General features: G+C 36.8%; 2 protein-coding genes across 2 annotated transcripts; one reads left to right on the top strand and one right to left on the bottom strand.

Annotated features, from left to right (window-relative positions):
- The first annotated feature begins 640 nt into the window (after positions 1–640).
- LOC117631340 (bifunctional nitrilase/nitrile hydratase NIT4A) lies at positions 641–6,578 on the top strand. The gene is made up of 5 exons (XM_034364439.1): positions 641–962; positions 1,868–2,047; positions 3,562–3,855; positions 4,664–4,945; positions 6,159–6,578. The coding sequence occupies exons 1-5, from the start codon at positions 836–838 to the stop codon at positions 6,311–6,313; spliced, it is 1,038 nt and encodes a 345-aa protein (XP_034220330.1). The 5' UTR covers positions 641–835; the 3' UTR covers positions 6,314–6,578.
- Positions 6,579–7,786: 1,208 nt separating this feature from the next.
- LOC117629699 (uncharacterized protein At5g41620) lies at positions 7,787–11,302 on the bottom strand. The gene is made up of 3 exons (XM_034362265.1): positions 10,306–11,302; positions 9,904–10,026; positions 7,787–9,380 (listed from the first exon to the last, which is right to left on the bottom strand). The coding sequence occupies exons 1-3, from the start codon at positions 10,813–10,815 to the stop codon at positions 8,043–8,045; spliced, it is 1,971 nt and encodes a 656-aa protein (XP_034218156.1). The 5' UTR covers positions 10,816–11,302; the 3' UTR covers positions 7,787–8,042.
- Positions 11,303–18,883: the final 7,581 nt, after the last annotated feature.

Genomic DNA, 18,883 nt, shown 5'->3' with positions numbered 1-18,883 from the left:
TTACTTTCTTATGTGCCAAGCAACGATTTCTCATGCATGGACTTACCAACCATGGGAAAACAATTGATTTCCCCTCCCCAAGCCTCCTTAACCATGAACCAAACGAGGTCTAAGGACCACTAATGCCACAAAATAATATAAAGACTTTACATGATAATTTCGTGAACCTTAAGGACGTTTTGCAATAAAATCCTTTATTTATTGAACACGTGCGATTTTTCAACCAGACAGTTGCAAACAACTCCACACACAAAACACAAGCGAAAAAAAGAAGAAGATATTTAGTTATCAGTCCTGATCTCTTAGACTACAGGGGTCCAAGAGATTTGTGGTCACTCACCGTTGGATGTAAATTCAACGGTTCACTCACTCTTACACTCCTTTTAAAAAACTTTTTTGAACCATTGAATTTACATCCAACGGTGGGTGACCACAAATCTCTTGGACTCCTGTGGTCCAAGAGATCGGGATTGATTTAGTTATATACTCTTACTTTGATGTCATATTGAGTGTTTTAATGAAGTTTTAAGGTTTGGCTTGTTTTAAAAAACCAATGACAATTTTTTAATTTATAAAAAGTTTGAATTTCCTTTGTTCAATTGTAAATCAACCTTATATGTGTTTTTAAAATCCATTTTATATAATGAATCCCTAATAAAAAAACACAAGCGAAAACAAATTTGATTTAGCCGTTTCGAGTGGAAAATGTTGACTGTTTGACAGTCATTGAAATGGAATCTTCCCGGATACAAAATTGATTTGTCATTGTTCAGATATACAGAGAGAAAATACACCAACCAATATTCCAAAACCAAACAAAAGGAGGAGATTAAAAATGGCTCTGGTCCCATCTCCAGCTCTGGTCGCCGAGGTTGAGATGGGTGCTGACCCCTCCGCACCCACTGTTCGAGCCACCGTGGTGCAAGCCTCCACTGTCTTCTACGACACTCCTGCCACTTTAGGTACTTTCTCTAAGCCTTTTAACTTCTTAGTTTGCTTGTACTCTTGAGTATTTATGCTACTTTCCCAATCAAGAAATTTTGTTTTTTGTCTTCTGGGTTTTGGAAGATCACTGCATTTCTACTTTTTGGCTTGTTCAGTTAATTGTTTCACTATATTTTTGGTAAGCAACTTGTAAATCTTGCTAATCCTTTGAAAAGTTGGAACCTTTTGTTATTTTAATCACTAAGCAAATTAATATGATCCAATGTTCAAGATTATTGCGGTTTTATATATTTGACTAGTTTTTTTCTTTTTTTTTCTTTTTTTTTGTGTGTATGTGTGTGTGTGTAAATCTTACTCTAGTTAACTAATACGAATTAGTCTCTTCCTTTGATCAATCCATCCCCCATTATTTGAAAGGCTAAAGTACTTTTAGAGCAAAATTGGGGAGAAGGGGTAACATAGTCACAAGGAAGTAGTTTTTGCATGTTACAATAGATATGTTTTCAGGTGCCAGCATGTAATCTATTTTCCGTTAACCAGATTTGACTAACGGAAGAACCCTCAATGAATTTAATTTTCAGAAAACAAACCACAAGGTCATGTGTCAAATGGGGTGAACCCCATGGGGGTTGCCTGTACATTTCCCAGTATGGTTTTGTTTGAGGAGTCCTCTGTAAGACTAATGCACATATGGTCTTGGTCAAGCTGACGTATTTGTAAAAGAATATGCATAGCCAAATTTATTGAAGTATATTTTTCAGATGTTGTTATCTTTCTATTTTTTTGAATCCTGATTATGTTGGCAAATAAGCTTTGGGGATATGACTTTCATCTGATTCATTTTAGATGCTGCATCCAGGTTTCTTGGTTAAATTGAAAATATTTGTAGTTTGGTGGTTCTGATTTCTGATTGTATGCGTAGATAAGGCTGAGAGGTTATTGGCTGAAGCAGCTGGGTATGGTGCCCAGCTGGTTGTGTTTCCGGAAGCTTTTGTGGGTGGTTATCCACGTGGGTCAAATTTTGGCATTGTCATTGGGAACAGAACAGCTAAGGGTAAAGAAGAGTTCCGAAAGTATCATGCTTCAGCCATTGATGTTCCTGGTAAATCTACCTTGTCCTTTTCATTTTTGATGATTTGATGCATTGGTTATGCATAAGAAACTGAAATGAATTGAATTCATTATTTGATTGAGTAGTGTTTTGAAGTGAACTATTACGTGCAATAAGTTCATTGCTTTATTCAAGAAAAGAAATTAACTTGTGTTGTGTTTACTTAAACTGCAATGGGTGTGGTTAAATGTCAGTTTATGGTTAAAATTGAAATGCAACTATTGGTAGCTATAAGTTCTTAGCTTTGTTGAAGTGAAGAGAAATAATTTATGCTCCTTTTTCCTAAGAAAGTTATATTCCATGAGTCTAGTGAATATTTGGATGCAAAAGCAACAAGAAAAGAAAGGGAAAAGGTTTCAATTTCTTTTGCTGTTGTTGGTTATACTATAAATTTATCTTTCTCACTTAGCAAACAAGTTATGTAAAAATTGATTTCATGGGAAAATGGCTTCTCAAAGCATGGAATGGAACTGAGCATCTTAACTCTTTTTATTTGGCAAAAAGGGATGCCAGTGTTTGGCATGAGAAGTGTGGGCATGTCAATGCAGCTCGTAATCAGTTAATTGCAGCCTCGGAGAACAATGTCTCCAAAGGTGAAAGTTGTTAGGTATTTTGAACTTGTACAATTTCTCTCATAAGCTGTTAAATCCTGCAGCCGCGCACAAAAAATCCACATTATTTAGTCATCTTGTATTCTCTCACTCCTTCTACCCTTCTGAGTTCCAATTATAGCAGGGAATGCGTTCTTAAAATTGGCATAGTGCAACAGAGTTATTCCTTGCCATCTGCCCTGTATGCCATGCCTGGCACAGTTGAGTCAAGCCTGCCTGTTTGTTCATATGTTTTAAACGCATGAGTGCTGCAAACCAGCCAACCCGTTGGCCTTTTATTTTGTTTTTTGTGTGTTTTTTGCTTCGTTTTTTCTTGTAAATACCCATTTTATTCATTTTCCACACAACTATCTCTCTGCCCCCCTCCCATTCTCCTGCTTTTTCTACATCTGTCAAAAGAAATTCTGACATGGACCCCGTGCTAATAATGACATGGCATAACTAAGGCACAATATAGGCATGACATGGGAACGAATCTGCATGTGCCTCGTGCCCATGCTGGCCCAGGGCCGAGCACAAGTGGTTATTATTCATACTTTGACAGTTCCATTGCCAGCTCGATGCCAGGCACAAATGTGCCCAAATAGTGGGTGGTGTGCTCGCTCAGTGCGACCCATTCTACACCTCTATTTTAGCACATGGATTTTATCAACTAATTGTGGTAGAAGTTATCCAAGTTTGCTTATTATTCTCCTAATATATGAAATTCAAATTTTGAGTGGAACATCAAGTGTTAATAAGTCTACCGAGGCATGCTATAATTTCCTGGTCTTAAATCAAAATGAAGACAAACAATGCATGCCAAAACTGTCATTATTTGACCCGGGTTCGGGCTGGCAATGGAACTGTCAAAGTATGAATATGTGGTTTGACTATTTTTATTAACTAATGCAGGTCCTGAAGTTGATCGATTGGCAGCAATGGCTGGAAAGTACAAGGTATTCTTGGTAATGGGTGTGATAGAGAGAGATGGATATACACTCTATTGCACTGTTCTGTTTTTTGATTCTCAAGGTTCCTACTTGGGAAAGCACCGAAAAATCATGCCCACAGCATTGGAGCGAATTATTTGGGGGTTTGGAGATGGCTCCACAATTCCCGTGTTTGAGACTCCAATTGGAAAAATAGGTGCTGCCATTTGTTGGGAAAATAGGATGCCACTACTAAGGACAGCAATGTATGCTAAAGGTTAGTTATTTTTTCCAGGAAATTTTGAAATCCGCACTTAATTAATTTGTTCTGACTCACTTTTGTAAATACTTCAATTTTCTTCTAAGCTGCTTATGCAATTGTTTTTTCTTCTCCTTTCTTCTTGTTTTGGAACTCATATTTTAACAATTTAGTTCAGTGTTATATGAGGAGGGGATGGCTTTTCATAGGTGGCACTATAGAGGCTGATATCGGGTTAAAAGGATTATTTGGCCAACTGGGTACTTGGATTAAGTATACTATTTTGCGATCTTTATGTTGGATTGAGTCAATTGCTAAGTTCCTCTGCGATATGTGGAGTATGTGCCTTTCAGTTGGGCTCAAATTAAAATAAGATACAACCTTGATTGACACTTCTTCCTTAAAACCCAGAATGGTCTGCCAACATTTGTGGCATAATCTGGTTTTTCTTAGCAACTTGGCATTGTATCCAATACACGACTTTTCCCAGCTACTTTCTTTTGCAACTTAATAACTGAAGACCATCTGTAAGTGTTTTTAGTTGAAAACAGTTTTCTACTCAATGTGAATACATCTGTATGTTAGAAACAAGGTATTTCTTTGTGGAGTTTAAATGTGTTCTTAGCCGCTTTTGATACTATGATGTGTCCTTTTGCAATTTAATGACTGAAGAACATCTGTAAGTGTTTTAAGTTGAATAACAGTTTTCTACTCAATGTGAATACCGATGCATTTATTTGTGGGGTTTAAATGCATTCTTAGTTCCGCTTTTGATTCTATTATCTTTAATACTGAGATTTGATGCAGGATGCTTTGTTGTGTGCAGGCATTGAAATATATTGTGCCCCTACCGCTGATTCCAGGGATGTATGGCAAGCATCAATGACTCATATTGCTTTAGAGGGTGGGTGTTTTGTCTTATCATCCAATCAATTCTGTCGAAGGAAAGACTACCCCCCTCCTCCAGAATATGTATTTGCCGGCACAGAAGAGGAACTTACTCCAGATTCTGTTGTCTGTGCTGGAGGCAGTGTCATTATATCACCATCAGGGGCTATTCTCGCTGGACCCAATTACGATGGGGAGGCACTCATCTCAGCAGATCTTGGTATGCCATCTGTTTATATAGTGCTCCGGTAACATCAATTAAGTATCTATATTGCAAGGTGTGCTAATATTGATTTTAGGCTTATTATCACAAAACGTCCCTAAGGTTTACGAAACTATCAGATTGCATCCTTAATTTTTTTTTTTTGTCATTCGTGGTCCTCAAAGTTAGCATGCATGATCACAAATGGTCCCTACCGTTAGGTTCCGTCAAAAACTCCGTTAGTTTGCTGACGTGGCATATATGTATATCACAAAACATCCTTGAGGTTCACACACCTATCATAAATGGTCCTTACAAAAAAAATTTTAATTTAAAATTCATAAAATTTTTGTTTTCTTTTTAAAATTTTATGAATTATAATTATTTTAAAATATATATTAAATTTTAAATACATGTGACACTATATTATTGTAGATGTGGGCTCCATATATATGCCACATCAACAAACTAATGAAGTTTTTAAAAAATAATTTAAAATTCATAAAATTTAAAAATGAAAAAAAAACTAAAGGTTTAGGGTTCATAAATGGTCCTCAAGATTAAAATCTTTCTATAAATTGTTTTTTCATTTATAAATAATTTTAAAAAGAAAACCAAAATTTTATGAATTTTAAATTTTTATAAAAAAAAATTCGTAAGGACCATTTGTGATAAGTGTGTAAACCTCAGGGATGTTTTGTGATATATATGTATGCCACGATAGCAAACTAACAGAGTTTTTGACAGAACCTAACGTCAGGGACCATTTGTGATTGCACATACTAACCTTGAGGACCATAAGTGACACAAAAAAACATTAAGGATGCAATCTGATAGTTTCGTAAACCTCAGGGATGTTTTGTGATAATAAGCCTTAATTTTAAGTTACATTTGGGATTTAGTGGAAATTAGAGAAACTTCAACTGCGAGTGAAATTGCAGGAACATCCATATTCCTTAAATAGTTATATTGACCTTCTCTAAGCCTAGTAGGAATCTAATAAAGTTTAGTCATGGATAAAATATGGTGTAAATTCGAACCAAAGTAGTTTACCTACAGAAGACCCTCATATAGTGGACATTGCAAGACCAAAAATTCGAACAATAAAACTCTATGCGAAGGGAGATGCATTCCATCTGTAGTAAAACTATCTGTACTTGTCTTTTGCTGTAAATTTTGAGTTCTTTTGTTTAAGCACTGATTTTGTTACTGTCCAAATAATGGTGCATAGATCTTGGAGAAATAGCGAGGGAGAAATTTGCTTTCGATGTGGTTGGACACTATTCACGGCCTGAAGTGCTTAGCTTGACTGTCAAGGACCATCCAACAAATCCAGTGACTTTTGTGTCGGCCTCAACAAAGACTGAAGTCTCACATACACCATAATTGGTTTTCGCCTGTTTTCTATCTGCGCGTGGTTCGCAAAAATGTAGACCTGTTCACTAATAAAGGACGAGCCTTTGTAGATATATGTATTATTGCTGTTGTATTTCCTCCGTAGACTGGGCCATTTCTTGCCTTGGTGTATGTTTCTGCTTCCTCAAAAGTGAAACCTAAGTACTGATTGGTACCCAAAAAGAGTTGGTGCTTATGAAGTTTAAATTGATATGGTTGTGTACTTTCCTATGGCTATTGAGATCAAGTTCATAGACATATTTGCTCAAACTTGTTGAGTGATTGAAATAGAATGAGTGCGGCTTTTCGACCAAAAGAAGGAAAGAATCTACTTCCACTCTCCTGCCCTATTTCTCCATCCATCTTTTAATGAAAATATTAATGAAAAGTTTACCATCTTGTAAAATGACCTCTGAGGAGCCAAGTAAATAAATAAAGAAATGAAATAGCCCCTTAAAATCATCTTCTCCATCAACCATATTATTCAATCTTCTATTTGTAAAATTTTTGGGCCAGCATTCAATCTTCTATTTGTAAAATTTTTGGGCCAGCAAAAAAACGAAAGATGTTGAATGCAACCGAATTTGCTTATGAAAGAAAAGCCTGAGTAGAATTTAATCGAATTCAATTTTGATCCAGCTGTAATTTCTTAGATATGGTAGTGTGTGCATCAAATGTTGGTAAAATTACTTGACCAGTACGGTATATTTTTGGGCTCACAAATATTTGGCATAACATTCTATTGATTCATTTTGGTTGGGGTGTCATTGTTGTGCCTCAACCATGACGGAACAGCACTAATGCAAATTTAATTAGAGAATGAAGTTAGGGTTCATGGGAGGAAAAACAAAAGATGACGATAAAGGGGTGGGATGATAAACTTCGAGTGAAAAGCCAACGGGTCCATAGCTCAGTGGTAAGAGCATTTGCATTCAGTCTCAAGTTCAAACCCTAATGACACCTCCCCACTCCCCCTTCCAAACTTTGACCCAAAAGAAAGAAGATAATCTTCAAGTGAAAAGAGTGGGTGGGGAAATAGGACATGGGCAAGAACAGAAACACTAAATAGAATATCATAATAGGACTGTTTATTTAAAATAAGATGTCATGAAGAATGAACAAAAATTATTGAGTACATCAGGGTGCCATGCGACGCTATAAATATTTGGATATGCCTGAGTAACATTTTTCTCATAACTAGCATATGTATGGGCGGAACAGATCTGCTGAATCTTTGATTCTATTGACATTATATCCTGCGTATGCAAAAGATGTTGCTGATGAAGGTACGAGCTGCAGACAATGTCATGTATGCAGAATGTAAAGTTCTTATTTTAGCAAGCATGATACGGTTGACCAGATTCTTCATTCTTGATTTTCTCTTTATGTTCTGAGATTTTTATTTTAGTTGAACGTTCTTACTTGGACTAAACATGCTGCAAATCTAATTCCGAAAATTCAAAATAAATTATATTGGATTCATATAGCATTGTATAAAATTGTATATACAATTGTTCTATCTGTAGGAGTGACCAGTGAACATGATTGATGCAAACAATTTTATGGCAAGGTTTGAAGAATAAAAAACAAGCAAAGCATTGCTTTGTTGGAAGAAATAAGATAACATGCAAACATCTATATTCCATTGATCCTGCCATTTGCTTCTTCTTCCTGATAGCCACGGGAGGGGGGCTTTCAATCACTCTCTCGCAACACCCGTCTAACTTCCACACACTTCGCTTCCAGGATCCTTCTGCGGCAAGGATTGGTACTGGCAAGTTGTACCGGCAAAGCTTTGGATAGGTACCACCTTTGAATTGGATAATCTAAGGTCTGTGAGACCCTTGGCAGATCCATTTTTCTTGGTTTCAGCTTCATATTCTTGTGTTTGAGTTTGAGGAACAAGCTCGGATTTTTCCATATGATTCCCATCTGAATGTCCTTGACTTTTTATGCCAAACTCCCGATCAACTCCATTGGAATTTTTGTTTAAGCATATGCTTTCCCACTGAATTTTTTCAGAGAGAGATCTTCTTCCTTTAAATTGTTTATCAACTGAAGTCCTTTTCGAATCATATTCAGTATCATCTCCAAAAGCATAACTCCACTTGTAGCTCCTGTTGGTATTGTCCATGTTTAATTCAATGGAATGAAGATCACTATCACCACCTGAGTCGTCTTCATCATCACACTCTTCTCTATATGCAACAACTTCCATTCCATTCCCTTCTTTCTTTGCACTCTGAAATGATCCGAAATTTATTTTCTTTAAATAAGCCTCAAGTTCTTTGATCCTTTTCAAATCTGGAGAGTCACCACTACCTTCACCCATTTTGGATCTCAAGTGAGCCTCTAGCTCATTCCTCAGCTGTTCCACAGCTGCATTTTTCTCCTCAAAATGATATTTGGCTTCTGAGAGCTTCATCTGGACTCTCTCCTCACGCAAAACATCAGCTAGCTGAAGCATTTCCCTCTCCTTCTCCACCTCTTCTCGAACTTTTTCCGACTCTCTCTTTAGTTCTTCCACCTGTGCTCTGTCCTCCCCAAGACCTGTGGCTAACTCATCACAAACTTGCTCAAAAATCTCTTTTGCCCTCTTCTCCCTCTCAAGCTCTTTCATGGCCTTTGACAGAGCTGCCTCTTTATCAGCCAGTTCTTTTCCAAGCTTCTTGTTTAACCGTTCTGTTTGTCTTCTTAGTTTCTTCTCCACCTCAAGTTCTTCCGCTATGCATGCTATGGCAGCACGTACCCTCTCTCGCTCCTTGCTTTTCCAGGCCGCCTTTTCTTCTGCAAACTGCCTCATGATGTACTCAATTTCGTTGCAGTTGGACCTCTGTTCTCGGATCATTTGATGAACCTGGATACGGGCTCGATCAAGCTCAACTCGTAAGGCTGAGAGCAAGGTTGTACTTAAGGAATGCTGCTCTTCAAGACCCCAAATGCGTGTAAGAACTTTCAAGAGCTCCTTGGATGTAGAAAGGCCCTTACTAACCTCCTTCAAACAGGTAAATCCATTTACACATTTTCGATCAGGTTTTCCACAAGATTGATCTTTGACCTACAAATAATGATATGCAATCAACATGTGTTAAAGTTTATCATCCTTGAAATTCACCCTAGAAACCCCAGGGAGCCATATGCAGGTTCATCTTAACATATTCACAGAGATTCAAAATTTCTGTGCTCAAAAAGTTCAAGTCACAAACATTCTAGTTGATCATGCAAACAAATGCATTACAATAATCCTATCAGGAGCAAGTCGCAAAATAGGTTCTTCAAGAACTCATTTCTTAAGCATGAAAGTGATGAAATTGATAATGAACTTTTGAAAAGAAAAATGTACTATTCAATGAAAATGACAAGGCAGGAAACTATTTTTGATATTTATGATAGATGGGTTCTTATCAGACAAATCTAATGGGGACCAATTTCTACAATCGCTGTCAACATCTTGTCATTTTTTTAAAAATAATTTTGTGCCCCTTTGACACTAAAGGGAAAATTAAATTCCACAAACGACACAAACATCTCTCTTTTTACCTAATCTGATATGCTCTGATTAATGTGCATTGGTTATTTACCTCAGTTAAACTGGAACTTCTATGAATCTCAAAACCTCCCAATTGGTAATCAGTCAGATGAAGGTTATGAGAAACGGCCGACAATCTTCTCTGGTTTTCATCTCCTCCAGATCCATTTTTCTTCTGCAGAATTTCCAAAAAGACAGTAACTTTGAAATTCAAATTCAACAACAACAAAACAAAACAAAAATTACCCTTCCATAATATCAGCAAAAACAGAACTCTTCCCAACTGGAAAAAACTAATAATTCTTACAACAAAAGCTCATAGGGAAATGGTGGCACATAATATGGAAAACAAGAAACCCAGAAAGAAAGATTAACAATATTTTCACAGCCAAAAAAAAAAACAGAAAAGAGAGAAACATAAGCACAAAAGAAAAGTAAAATAAAATAAACCCACCTCAGAAATAGGAGTATAAGATGGATCTGATAACTTTGGCGGCAAGGAACCCGCTAAAGATGGCATTTGAGCAACACCCTCTCTGATTCTCATTTCTTTAATGGCTTTAGCATCCTTCTTTTTCAAAGGGACTTCATTGATTTCCCACAAAGTGGCCGCGAGCTTTCTTGCTGAAACTGACAATGGCACACCCTTCCCTTTACCGCCACCGCCGCCACCGTCCTTCGAGGCCGGCCGCTGCTGCTGCTTTGCCAGCTCCTCACCATCATCAGAAGCAGCATTAGGCATCATCACGGCGGCGCAAGGTGATGATCTGGTGGCGCTTATAGTCGTCTTCCAAGTCGGGACCGGCGTGCTCGACCCGCCGCGCTTACCCACCAGAATTGCCCGCTTCAATCTGTACCTACGGACCAGGGAAGAGGAAGACGACGAAGACCCGCCTCGCTTCCTGATTTTGCATTGCCTGTCGACGGGAGTAATGTGTGTATGCTGCTGGTTTTGCCAAGACATAGAAAATAAAATGTGCACAAAAGAAGGAAATGGTGAAGATCCAATTGGGAGATCTTGAAGATTTGGGGGATTGAATGAGAGATGGAGGAGGAGGAGAAGGGGAAACAAAAATCAAGGGGTTGAAAAAAGTTGATGGAAGTACATTGATGATAATGATAGTGTCAAGTTTTTCTTTTTGGGTAAGTAATTCAAACTGTCAGCCTTGAATTTAGCAAAGAAGAAGAAAAAGAAAAGTGTCAAAGATTCTGGGTTGTGGTGGATTTTGGGCAGTCTTAAAGAGGATCAAAGAAGCTCAAAAAGGTGTCAAAACTATCAAAAATGGAAGGTGGGGTGAGAGAGAGAGAGAGAGAGAGAGAGAGAGAGAGAGAGAGAGATGGGAATTTTGGAAGAAGAATGGAAGCTTTTTGTTTAGAAATGTTGAGAGGGAAAAAACTAAAAAGCAAAAAAAATTGAAAAGGGGAAAGAATTGGGAAGGGATGATGAGAGAGTGATAGTTGGAAAATGGGGTTGGGGGTTTTTTTTTTTTTTTTGTTTTTTTTTTTTAATTTTTATAAGCTATAGTCTAAATGGTAAGGGAGAAAGATTTCTTACACACCACCACGATGTTATCGAAATTTAAACCTAAGACTGCCTTTAGTTCGTAAGTTAAGACTATTTTCCACTTGGCTAGAATCGTTAGCATGAAGTTTGGAGTTTTTTTTTTAAAAAAAATTATTTTTTTTATTTTTTTATTTTTTTATTTTTAAAAAAAGAGAAGATAACGTGGCAAACATGTGAAGCAAGGGGTATTCAATCAGGGTCGTGCATGTGTAACTGTGTATTATAAACGGCCCACAATGTTGACTAGGTTCTCAGTATTTAATTTTGTCTCCTTCCCCTCTCTCTAAGCTGGAATGTCCTCTTATTATTTTTGCTTAATTATCCTCGGATCTTGCGCCATCTGCTTAAACCCTTCCTCAAGTATTCATTTTTACTTTGTTTTAATCGACTCTGTCCATTTTAGATTACTTGATGTCAAAATTTCTATTTTAATTTTTCACTTGATTTCGTTGTAATATTGGTTTATTTCCCACGTTTATCTCTCAAAAAGTAATTAATTAAGTTTATGATTACATTTGACAGATAAAAAAATACCGTTTAACAAAAATACTCCTAACGTCAAATGTGGGAGTGGGAAGAGAGATGAGTAGAATGTCAAGTGGCATAAGTGCAAACCTGCAATTCTATGTTTTTGCTTTATACTTTTTTATTTTTTTTGGTATTCTTAATTTGCATTTTTTTGCATTCGTATTAGGGATGGAAATGGGTCAAATTGAGAGTGGGTATGCCATCCCCATCCCCATTAAGCTTTTTTTTTTTTTTTTTTCCCATTCCTGCCTGTATACACATCTTCAATTCTAGGATTCCCCATCCCCGCTTTCATTGAAGAACGGGATCCTCGACCCGTCCCATTACGAAAAAAATAAAAATAAAAAACTACTTTGTTAAATGAGAAAACATTATGAAAACAAGATTTGTATCAGTTCCATTTTTATTAACTAAAAATCTCTAATTAAAAAAATAATAATAAATGTCAAAACTACATGTTCAAGACATTAACATCATTATAGAAATAGCACCACCATTATACATCTTAATAATATAATTATATGATAAAATAAATTACACACACACACATATATATTATAAACGGGGAGAGTTTGGATTGAGGATTAGAAAACCATCCCCACCTCTCCTCGAACACCATACCTAAAAAATTCCCCGAACCCGTCCCTATACACGTTTTTTATACTTCATACCCAACTGATTAGGGTCAAATCCCCATGAAGACCCCTTATCTGTGGAAAAAATTACAATCCCTACATATCAATCAATATCAATATATCAAATACTATTTAACATATCAATCAATATATCATTAGTTCCCATCCTAATTACTATAGTGTAATCACGAGTACTCGAATACATCAAATCCAATGCTATTCAACGTAACATCGCGGTTCAAGAGAATGTTATCTTAAATTACAAGTGTCACTAATCTGTAGGTTATTAGATATAATTCTATCTTAGTGTCAAGTTATGAAGTACTTTTAGAATACTGGAACTAAATATATCCACTAATGACAAATTAGTAATGGATGAAATAGAGTATGTCTTGATTTGTGCGGAAAGACCTTCCAATATGCAAAGACAAAGGAAGAGTGTTAAAAGCTAGAAAATAAAGGTGTTTATGAAGAATACGACATGGATTTAAATATACCATATACTATTCAAGTTAATATCGAATTTGAAAGAGAATGTGAACATAGTCCATTATAACTTACTTAATCAATGTAGGGGAAGTTAAGAATCATAAATATTTTAATACCTATGTGTTACTATATATATAAGACCAATGAGGGTTGGTTCAGTTAGTAAGGTCTGTGTGCTGCGTATAGCCCTATCAGTGTTTGAGTCTCATCTGTCAGCAGTCTTCATTAGTATGCGATCTGTAATTTCCTACATAAATCCATACCCGTGGCAACTGATAATTGGGTGCCACGCGTAAGTTATTCCGGCTCGAGGTTGTGAGTATACTCTGGCACTTGTGGTGAGAGTAGTCAATCTCCCCCTAAATTTTTTTGAATCTGGTATATGTTACTATATATAGAGAAGCATAAATTAGAATAATTTCAATGCCCATTTCTGCTTATGCTATAAGTGTCATATACATTTGTGTCAAGTAAGGAAGTCGTTCTAATAATGCTAGGATTGCAACTAATGACAAACAAGTAATGGGTGAAATAAAACACTTCTTGATGTGTGTGGATCTTCTAAACATGCAAAGGAAGAGCAAGGTTGCCAAACAAAAAAAAAAGGATTTAAATGGAAGGGAGTTTTTAACAAATGTGGAAATTCAAAATAAATAAATAAAAAGGAAAAACAAAAGGGGGTAAATCAAATATGAAGTACGGAGTAATAATTGCGAAATATCTTATCAAATCAAATGGCAGTACAGCTCACAAATATGTAATCAGTCAATCAAGCCTTAAGAACCTCCTCTTAACAAAAAGTTATGGGGAGAGAGGAGTGGGGTCCTACTAACGGCTCAATATGTTTGGGATTGGTTGGAGTTTCCTTGCTGTTTGTTTTGGAACTTACACTCAAACAATTCTTATAGAAAACACCCACATAAATATAATTATAGATTGCGGCCCCCACACCTGCACCCCATGGCCAACCCTCCACCCCCCATGAACATGATCTTCATGTCTTTTGCGGCTTTGCCAATTGAAATCTTGTGGCTCATGGATTGTCATATTCACTACAAACTTGATAAATGTTGATGTTGGTGGTCCATGATGTAGCTTGATTTCAAATTTTTTGAAACATTCAAGTCACATGCCACAAGTTGTGTTTATCAGTATTGAGGCTGCGGGAGCATAGCAATTAACTTTGTTCCTGAAATCCCTAGCACAACCAATGAAATAAAATAAAACTAGTTGAGACGGTTCATTCATTCACATGCATGCATTTTGTGGTGGAAATGATGTGTGAAAAGAAAGGATTAGGGTAAGGGGGGAGAACATTATTTCGAGCTATGTTACGATTAGATATCACTCACGTTACAATCAGAAAACACTCATTCATTTACATGCACGTATGAGGACTGGTCTTAACTTGCATATACTATATAGTGGAAATGATGTTCTATAAGAGAAGATTAGGATAACTTAAGGGAGCGCGAATAACACTTTCCTTTTGTATTCTTGCATTCCTCTATAAAAAAGTAAATAATTTTAAGTAGCGTTGTGACATGTCGCTGCGTGTGGATGGTTCCTAACCAGTGATGCATTTGGAGCCCTTACTCAAGTGCACTACTAATCGTACAATTATTCAATAATTTTGTTGAAAACTTGTACGGCTCTTTGAATATAGGAGATTAAAGTTGGGTGATTGAGGGATGGAAGATGAGAGTAAAAGTAAGAAACTCATTGGAAGGTGAAATAACAAAGTGAGGTGGACGCATATATGATTGCACCATTATTGCTTTGTTTTCTTGCATCCTCTTCTCAAATTTGTTGAAAGAAAAGTGAGTGACATTACTCTCCATTTGTATTAATATTCTTGCCCTCTTTATTCGTACTTCAAACTTCTCTCAAAGGAGCGCCTTCAAATTTGATTGGAAAAATATATTCAACAGTTCATGTGTAGAGCTAACAACACGTGGTCCTATTGCGGCACACTGTCATGCCAATTCTCTAACTATTGGTAGGGCTCATTCTGAGTACATCTGAGCAGAAGCAACGTCTCTTTTAACTGTTTCTTTGAATGATTTTTTTTTTTTTTTTTTTGCCGTATGAGTTTTTGAACTACAATAATGTTTTTTCCCTTGAAAACATATGTTATTTCGTAAAACTTTTTGCCTGCCTTAGTGTCCGATTTTCTTTTCAAAGTATTCACTACTGTAGTAATTTGGGGCAATTATTCCCACAAGAAAAGTTCTGAGGTCCAGTCCTAGCATACGTGTAGTGTATGTGAGTATATTATCGCCCCTCTTAATAGTAAAGGTCTTCAAAAAATTTTTTTTGAATTTTCTTTAAAGTACTTGGAACAGTAATACTAGAATACTCAAATTAAAACTATTATGTTCAAAGTATTATTATTATTTTTTGTTTGTGATTTTGAATATTCAAAAGTAGACTCGTACAACATTCAAAATGTCAAAAAATGTCATTGGTTAATGCAAACACAAGAATTGAAATTATTAATTAAATGAGGAGAATATGGTAAATTCACACTTTTTCATATTTAAAAAATTAAATTAAGAGCAAAATCAGATAATGGATCCTATTTTTATGAAACCAACTACCCATTATCTTTTTTAATTCTAAAATAAATTTAAAAATTAAAAAAGAAAAAAACCAATTTGTAAGAACCCAAAACAAAAATATCTAAAAAGAAAGAAAATATCTAAAAAGTAAGGAAAATATCTTTTAGCAAAAATGACCAAATTGCCCTCGCATATTTTAATGGGGGAAAATTTGGCTTTTTAATCGAGAAAGAATTTGGGAATTCTGCTTACGCCATTGCTTAGAGCGCGGCGAAATGAGTTCATAGACACGGAGTAGACCCGAATCGGAGCCGTAACGAAGAAGTTATGGTCTAAAAACCGCGAAGGGCAAAATGGTAATTTGGTCAAAAAGTCAGATTTTTATACCCCCTCTCTCTCTCCCCCGTCACTTTCTCTCTCTTCCTCTCTCTCCTTCCGCGCGAACTGGGCAGTGCGCCCGTTCGACTTCCAGGCGGCGGCCCGGCCACCACAGGCCGAGCCGATCTCCGCCGTGGGTACCTACGGGTCCGCCTCCGTGTCGCCGTCACAACCTGACCAATCTCCACCCCGGGGCCGCCCTGAGCTGGCCGGAAAATCGTGTTTTCCGACGGAGGTTCGTTCGAAGCTACCCGAACTTCCAGCTCGAAATTCTCCTTCGTTTCTCCACCAAATCGATCGAGTAAGGCATCAGAGGTCCAGCCGATCAGCAGGAGGAACCTTCAAAGGGCCAAATTAGCTCGGACCATCTGTGAGTGGACTTTCTTTCATGGATTATCTTATATAAATGAGTTATATAGAGGTTTCCATAAATAAGATTTTATAAGTGACTTTATACAAGGATTTTATCTCGATTTTATATAAATAAGTTTTTATAAATAAGTTATTATAAGCGAATCTTATTATTTGATCTTGAATAAGTATTTTGCAAATCTTTGAGCATGTTTTATACTATTAAATATTTCGAGTTACATATATGATGAAAGTTATGTTTAGTAGCATACCTCGAGTTTTATATAACAGAATAGCAACAGCATCGAGACTACAGTCAATTTATCAGATTTCATAAAGTTACCAGATTTTTAATTAGACCACCATGTACCCGTTTCTTTATGGTGATTACCCAGAGTCGGACCGATGTCTACGGACATCCAGTCTGATTATAGTTCAGTCAGTGCACTTGACTTTGCCTCACGAGTTTCGGGGACGCTCGGACCGTGAGTGCCAGGATTTGCGGCTCGGCAAACTTGGTGTCCCGAGACCTGCCAGGATTGCGGCTCGGCTGACTCTGTGTCCCCGAGACCTGCCAGGATTGCGGATCAGGCTGACTACGGTCCCCTGCATCCTGCCAGAGCGACTCGAGCTGACTTGGTGTCATCGAGGAATCTGCCGGCGGGACAGGCTGATCATAGTCCCCTGATTTCGCCAGTTTGCGGCTCGGGTGGACTGTGTGGCGCCCGAGACCTGCCAGGGAATTGACGGATATGACAGGGGTACAAATAGGTGGTATTTTCAAAGGATTTTGAGTTTTCTTTTATTCAAGGATGACTTTCAGCGATTTTATATCGGCTTTTTAGTATTCGCACAGTTATATCTCTATATCTTTATTCTGTTATACCAGTTCTTGATTCCTCCAGGCAGTGATATCTTTGTATATTTGATCGATTATGTAAGTTTATTCATCAGCATACTGATTCATGCTTATAGAATCTTTTATATTGAGATATAGTTAAATTTTCGATATATAAATATATATCCCTAGTTATTTCAAAACGGGGGTATTATATTCTGGATTGTTTTTAAGAATTTCACTTTTTGTCCACTCACAGTTTAAAACTTGTTTTTCGCCCCCAGGTCGTAGAAGTGCACAGGATCCACCACCGGGCCACTCTTAGCCTCCGCGCTTCAAAGTCAGGTAGGGTTTGTAGAAAAATCCTTGAAAGCCCGTGAACTTTGGAAAATTGCTCTGATATCGAGCTTTAGTGGAAAAACTGAAACTGGCAAATATTGGTTTATCCTATTCTGGCTGTTGGTGTGGATTTGTTGAATATTTAACATGTGAAAATTTTGGGATTGGTCAAAATACAGGGGAGACTCTGCCAAATTTTCGGCAGAAGTCTAAGGGAATTTTAAAGATAAATTGAAGTAAGAAGGGTAAAAAGGTCATTTTTGCCCGACATTTGCCTGGTGTCGGACACACACAGGACTTAGCTCGAATTCCAAAGTGGAAATTGAGTCAGGTCCTGTCACAATTGGCCGCCAAGGGGCTAGTATGAAATAAAACAAGTTTTGATAACTATTTCCATATTTACCCAAAAAGCCTATTTCCATATAAACAAAAAGTTCTTAAAATATTTGTCGACCATATAATATTTTACTTTTTTTTTTTGTCTTCCTAACCTTTAACTTGTTTGGAAACTCTAGGATTTCTCGGAATAAGAAATATTTAATGTTATGGTTTTAGATGTTTTAGCCCCTGAAGAATTCAATAATTATCTCCAAATTAGCCACATTATTTTGAGAAATTATTTTACAGTTTCACTGCTGAAAAGTTGCACCAAAGTTGGTAAAAGATTCCAGATTGACTTGCAAAGTATTGCTTTCTTTCTGGTTCAATGAGAAGAAAGGCTAAGAAGTAGGGAATGCCTAATAAATTGATGAAGACAATTTTTTAGAATATAAAATCCCCAAACCGTCCAATGGCATTACTGTGTGAACAGTTTGAAACTAGTAGGGAAGGTAGATGATAACTGTCAGCATGGTTCCTTCAAAGAACGTGCTTGTCAATTTTTCATCTCTATAAAATGGCCAAGTCATTGGGGAAACCAGTCTATTATGTGGTCTTATCTCTACTACTCGACTAATTGAGTGACAGAATAGTTGAATTCAATGAGAAAGAGTTCTGATTTAAAGATCACTGGTCTCAAACTCAAACCTCTTCGACACATTAGTAATATGTGTGTGTTAGAAACCTTCTTTTCCTTTTTGCCGACTAACTTCTATCATTAGCTAGAATAATTATTTTTACACTAAGTATTGTCTAGTGACATTAACAATCTCATCCTCTATAGACTGTTGGAGAGAAGACAAGTCCCAAAATTTCAACAAATTTCGACAATACAGACCTAACCCCTGCACGTAACCACCTAATTCTACCACCTAGAGAGAGGATTTATGTCACTTACTTTTCTTCTTCCCTAACTTCAATGACAATAGATTGATATACAATTGGATTTGACAGTATATCTCTTTGTAAAC

Source organism: Prunus dulcis, chromosome 6, assembly GCF_902201215.1.
Source record: "Prunus dulcis chromosome 6, ALMONDv2, whole genome shotgun sequence".
Classification (NCBI taxonomy): Eukaryota; Viridiplantae; Streptophyta; class Magnoliopsida; order Rosales; family Rosaceae; genus Prunus; species Prunus dulcis.
Note: the sequence above shows the minus strand (reverse complement) of the source record. Positions and strands in the feature narration are given on the sequence as shown.

Excerpts from the sequence above, each read along its gene's own strand:
- LOC117631340 (XM_034364439.1), top strand. The coding sequence starts at position 836 with ATGGCTCTGGTCCCATCTCCAGCTCTGGTCGCCGAGGTTGAGATGGGT. Across the intron at positions 2,048-3,561 it reads TTCAGCCATTGATGTTCCTG|GTCCTGAAGTTGATCGATTG; the intron begins GTAAATCTACCT and ends TAACTAATGCAG. Across the intron at positions 4,946-6,158 it reads ACTCATCTCAGCAGATCTTG|ATCTTGGAGAAATAGCGAGG; the intron begins GTATGCCATCTG and ends AATGGTGCATAG.
- LOC117629699 (XM_034362265.1), bottom strand. The coding sequence starts at position 10,815 with ATGTCTTGGCAAAACCAGCAGCATACACACATTACTCCCGTCGACAGG. Across the intron at positions 10,027-10,305 it reads CTTATACTCCTATTTCTGAG|AAGAAAAATGGATCTGGAGG; the intron begins GTGGGTTTATTT and ends GAAATTCTGCAG. Across the intron at positions 9,381-9,903 it reads GAAGTTCCAGTTTAACTGAG|GTCAAAGATCAATCTTGTGG; the intron begins GTAAATAACCAA and ends CATTATTTGTAG.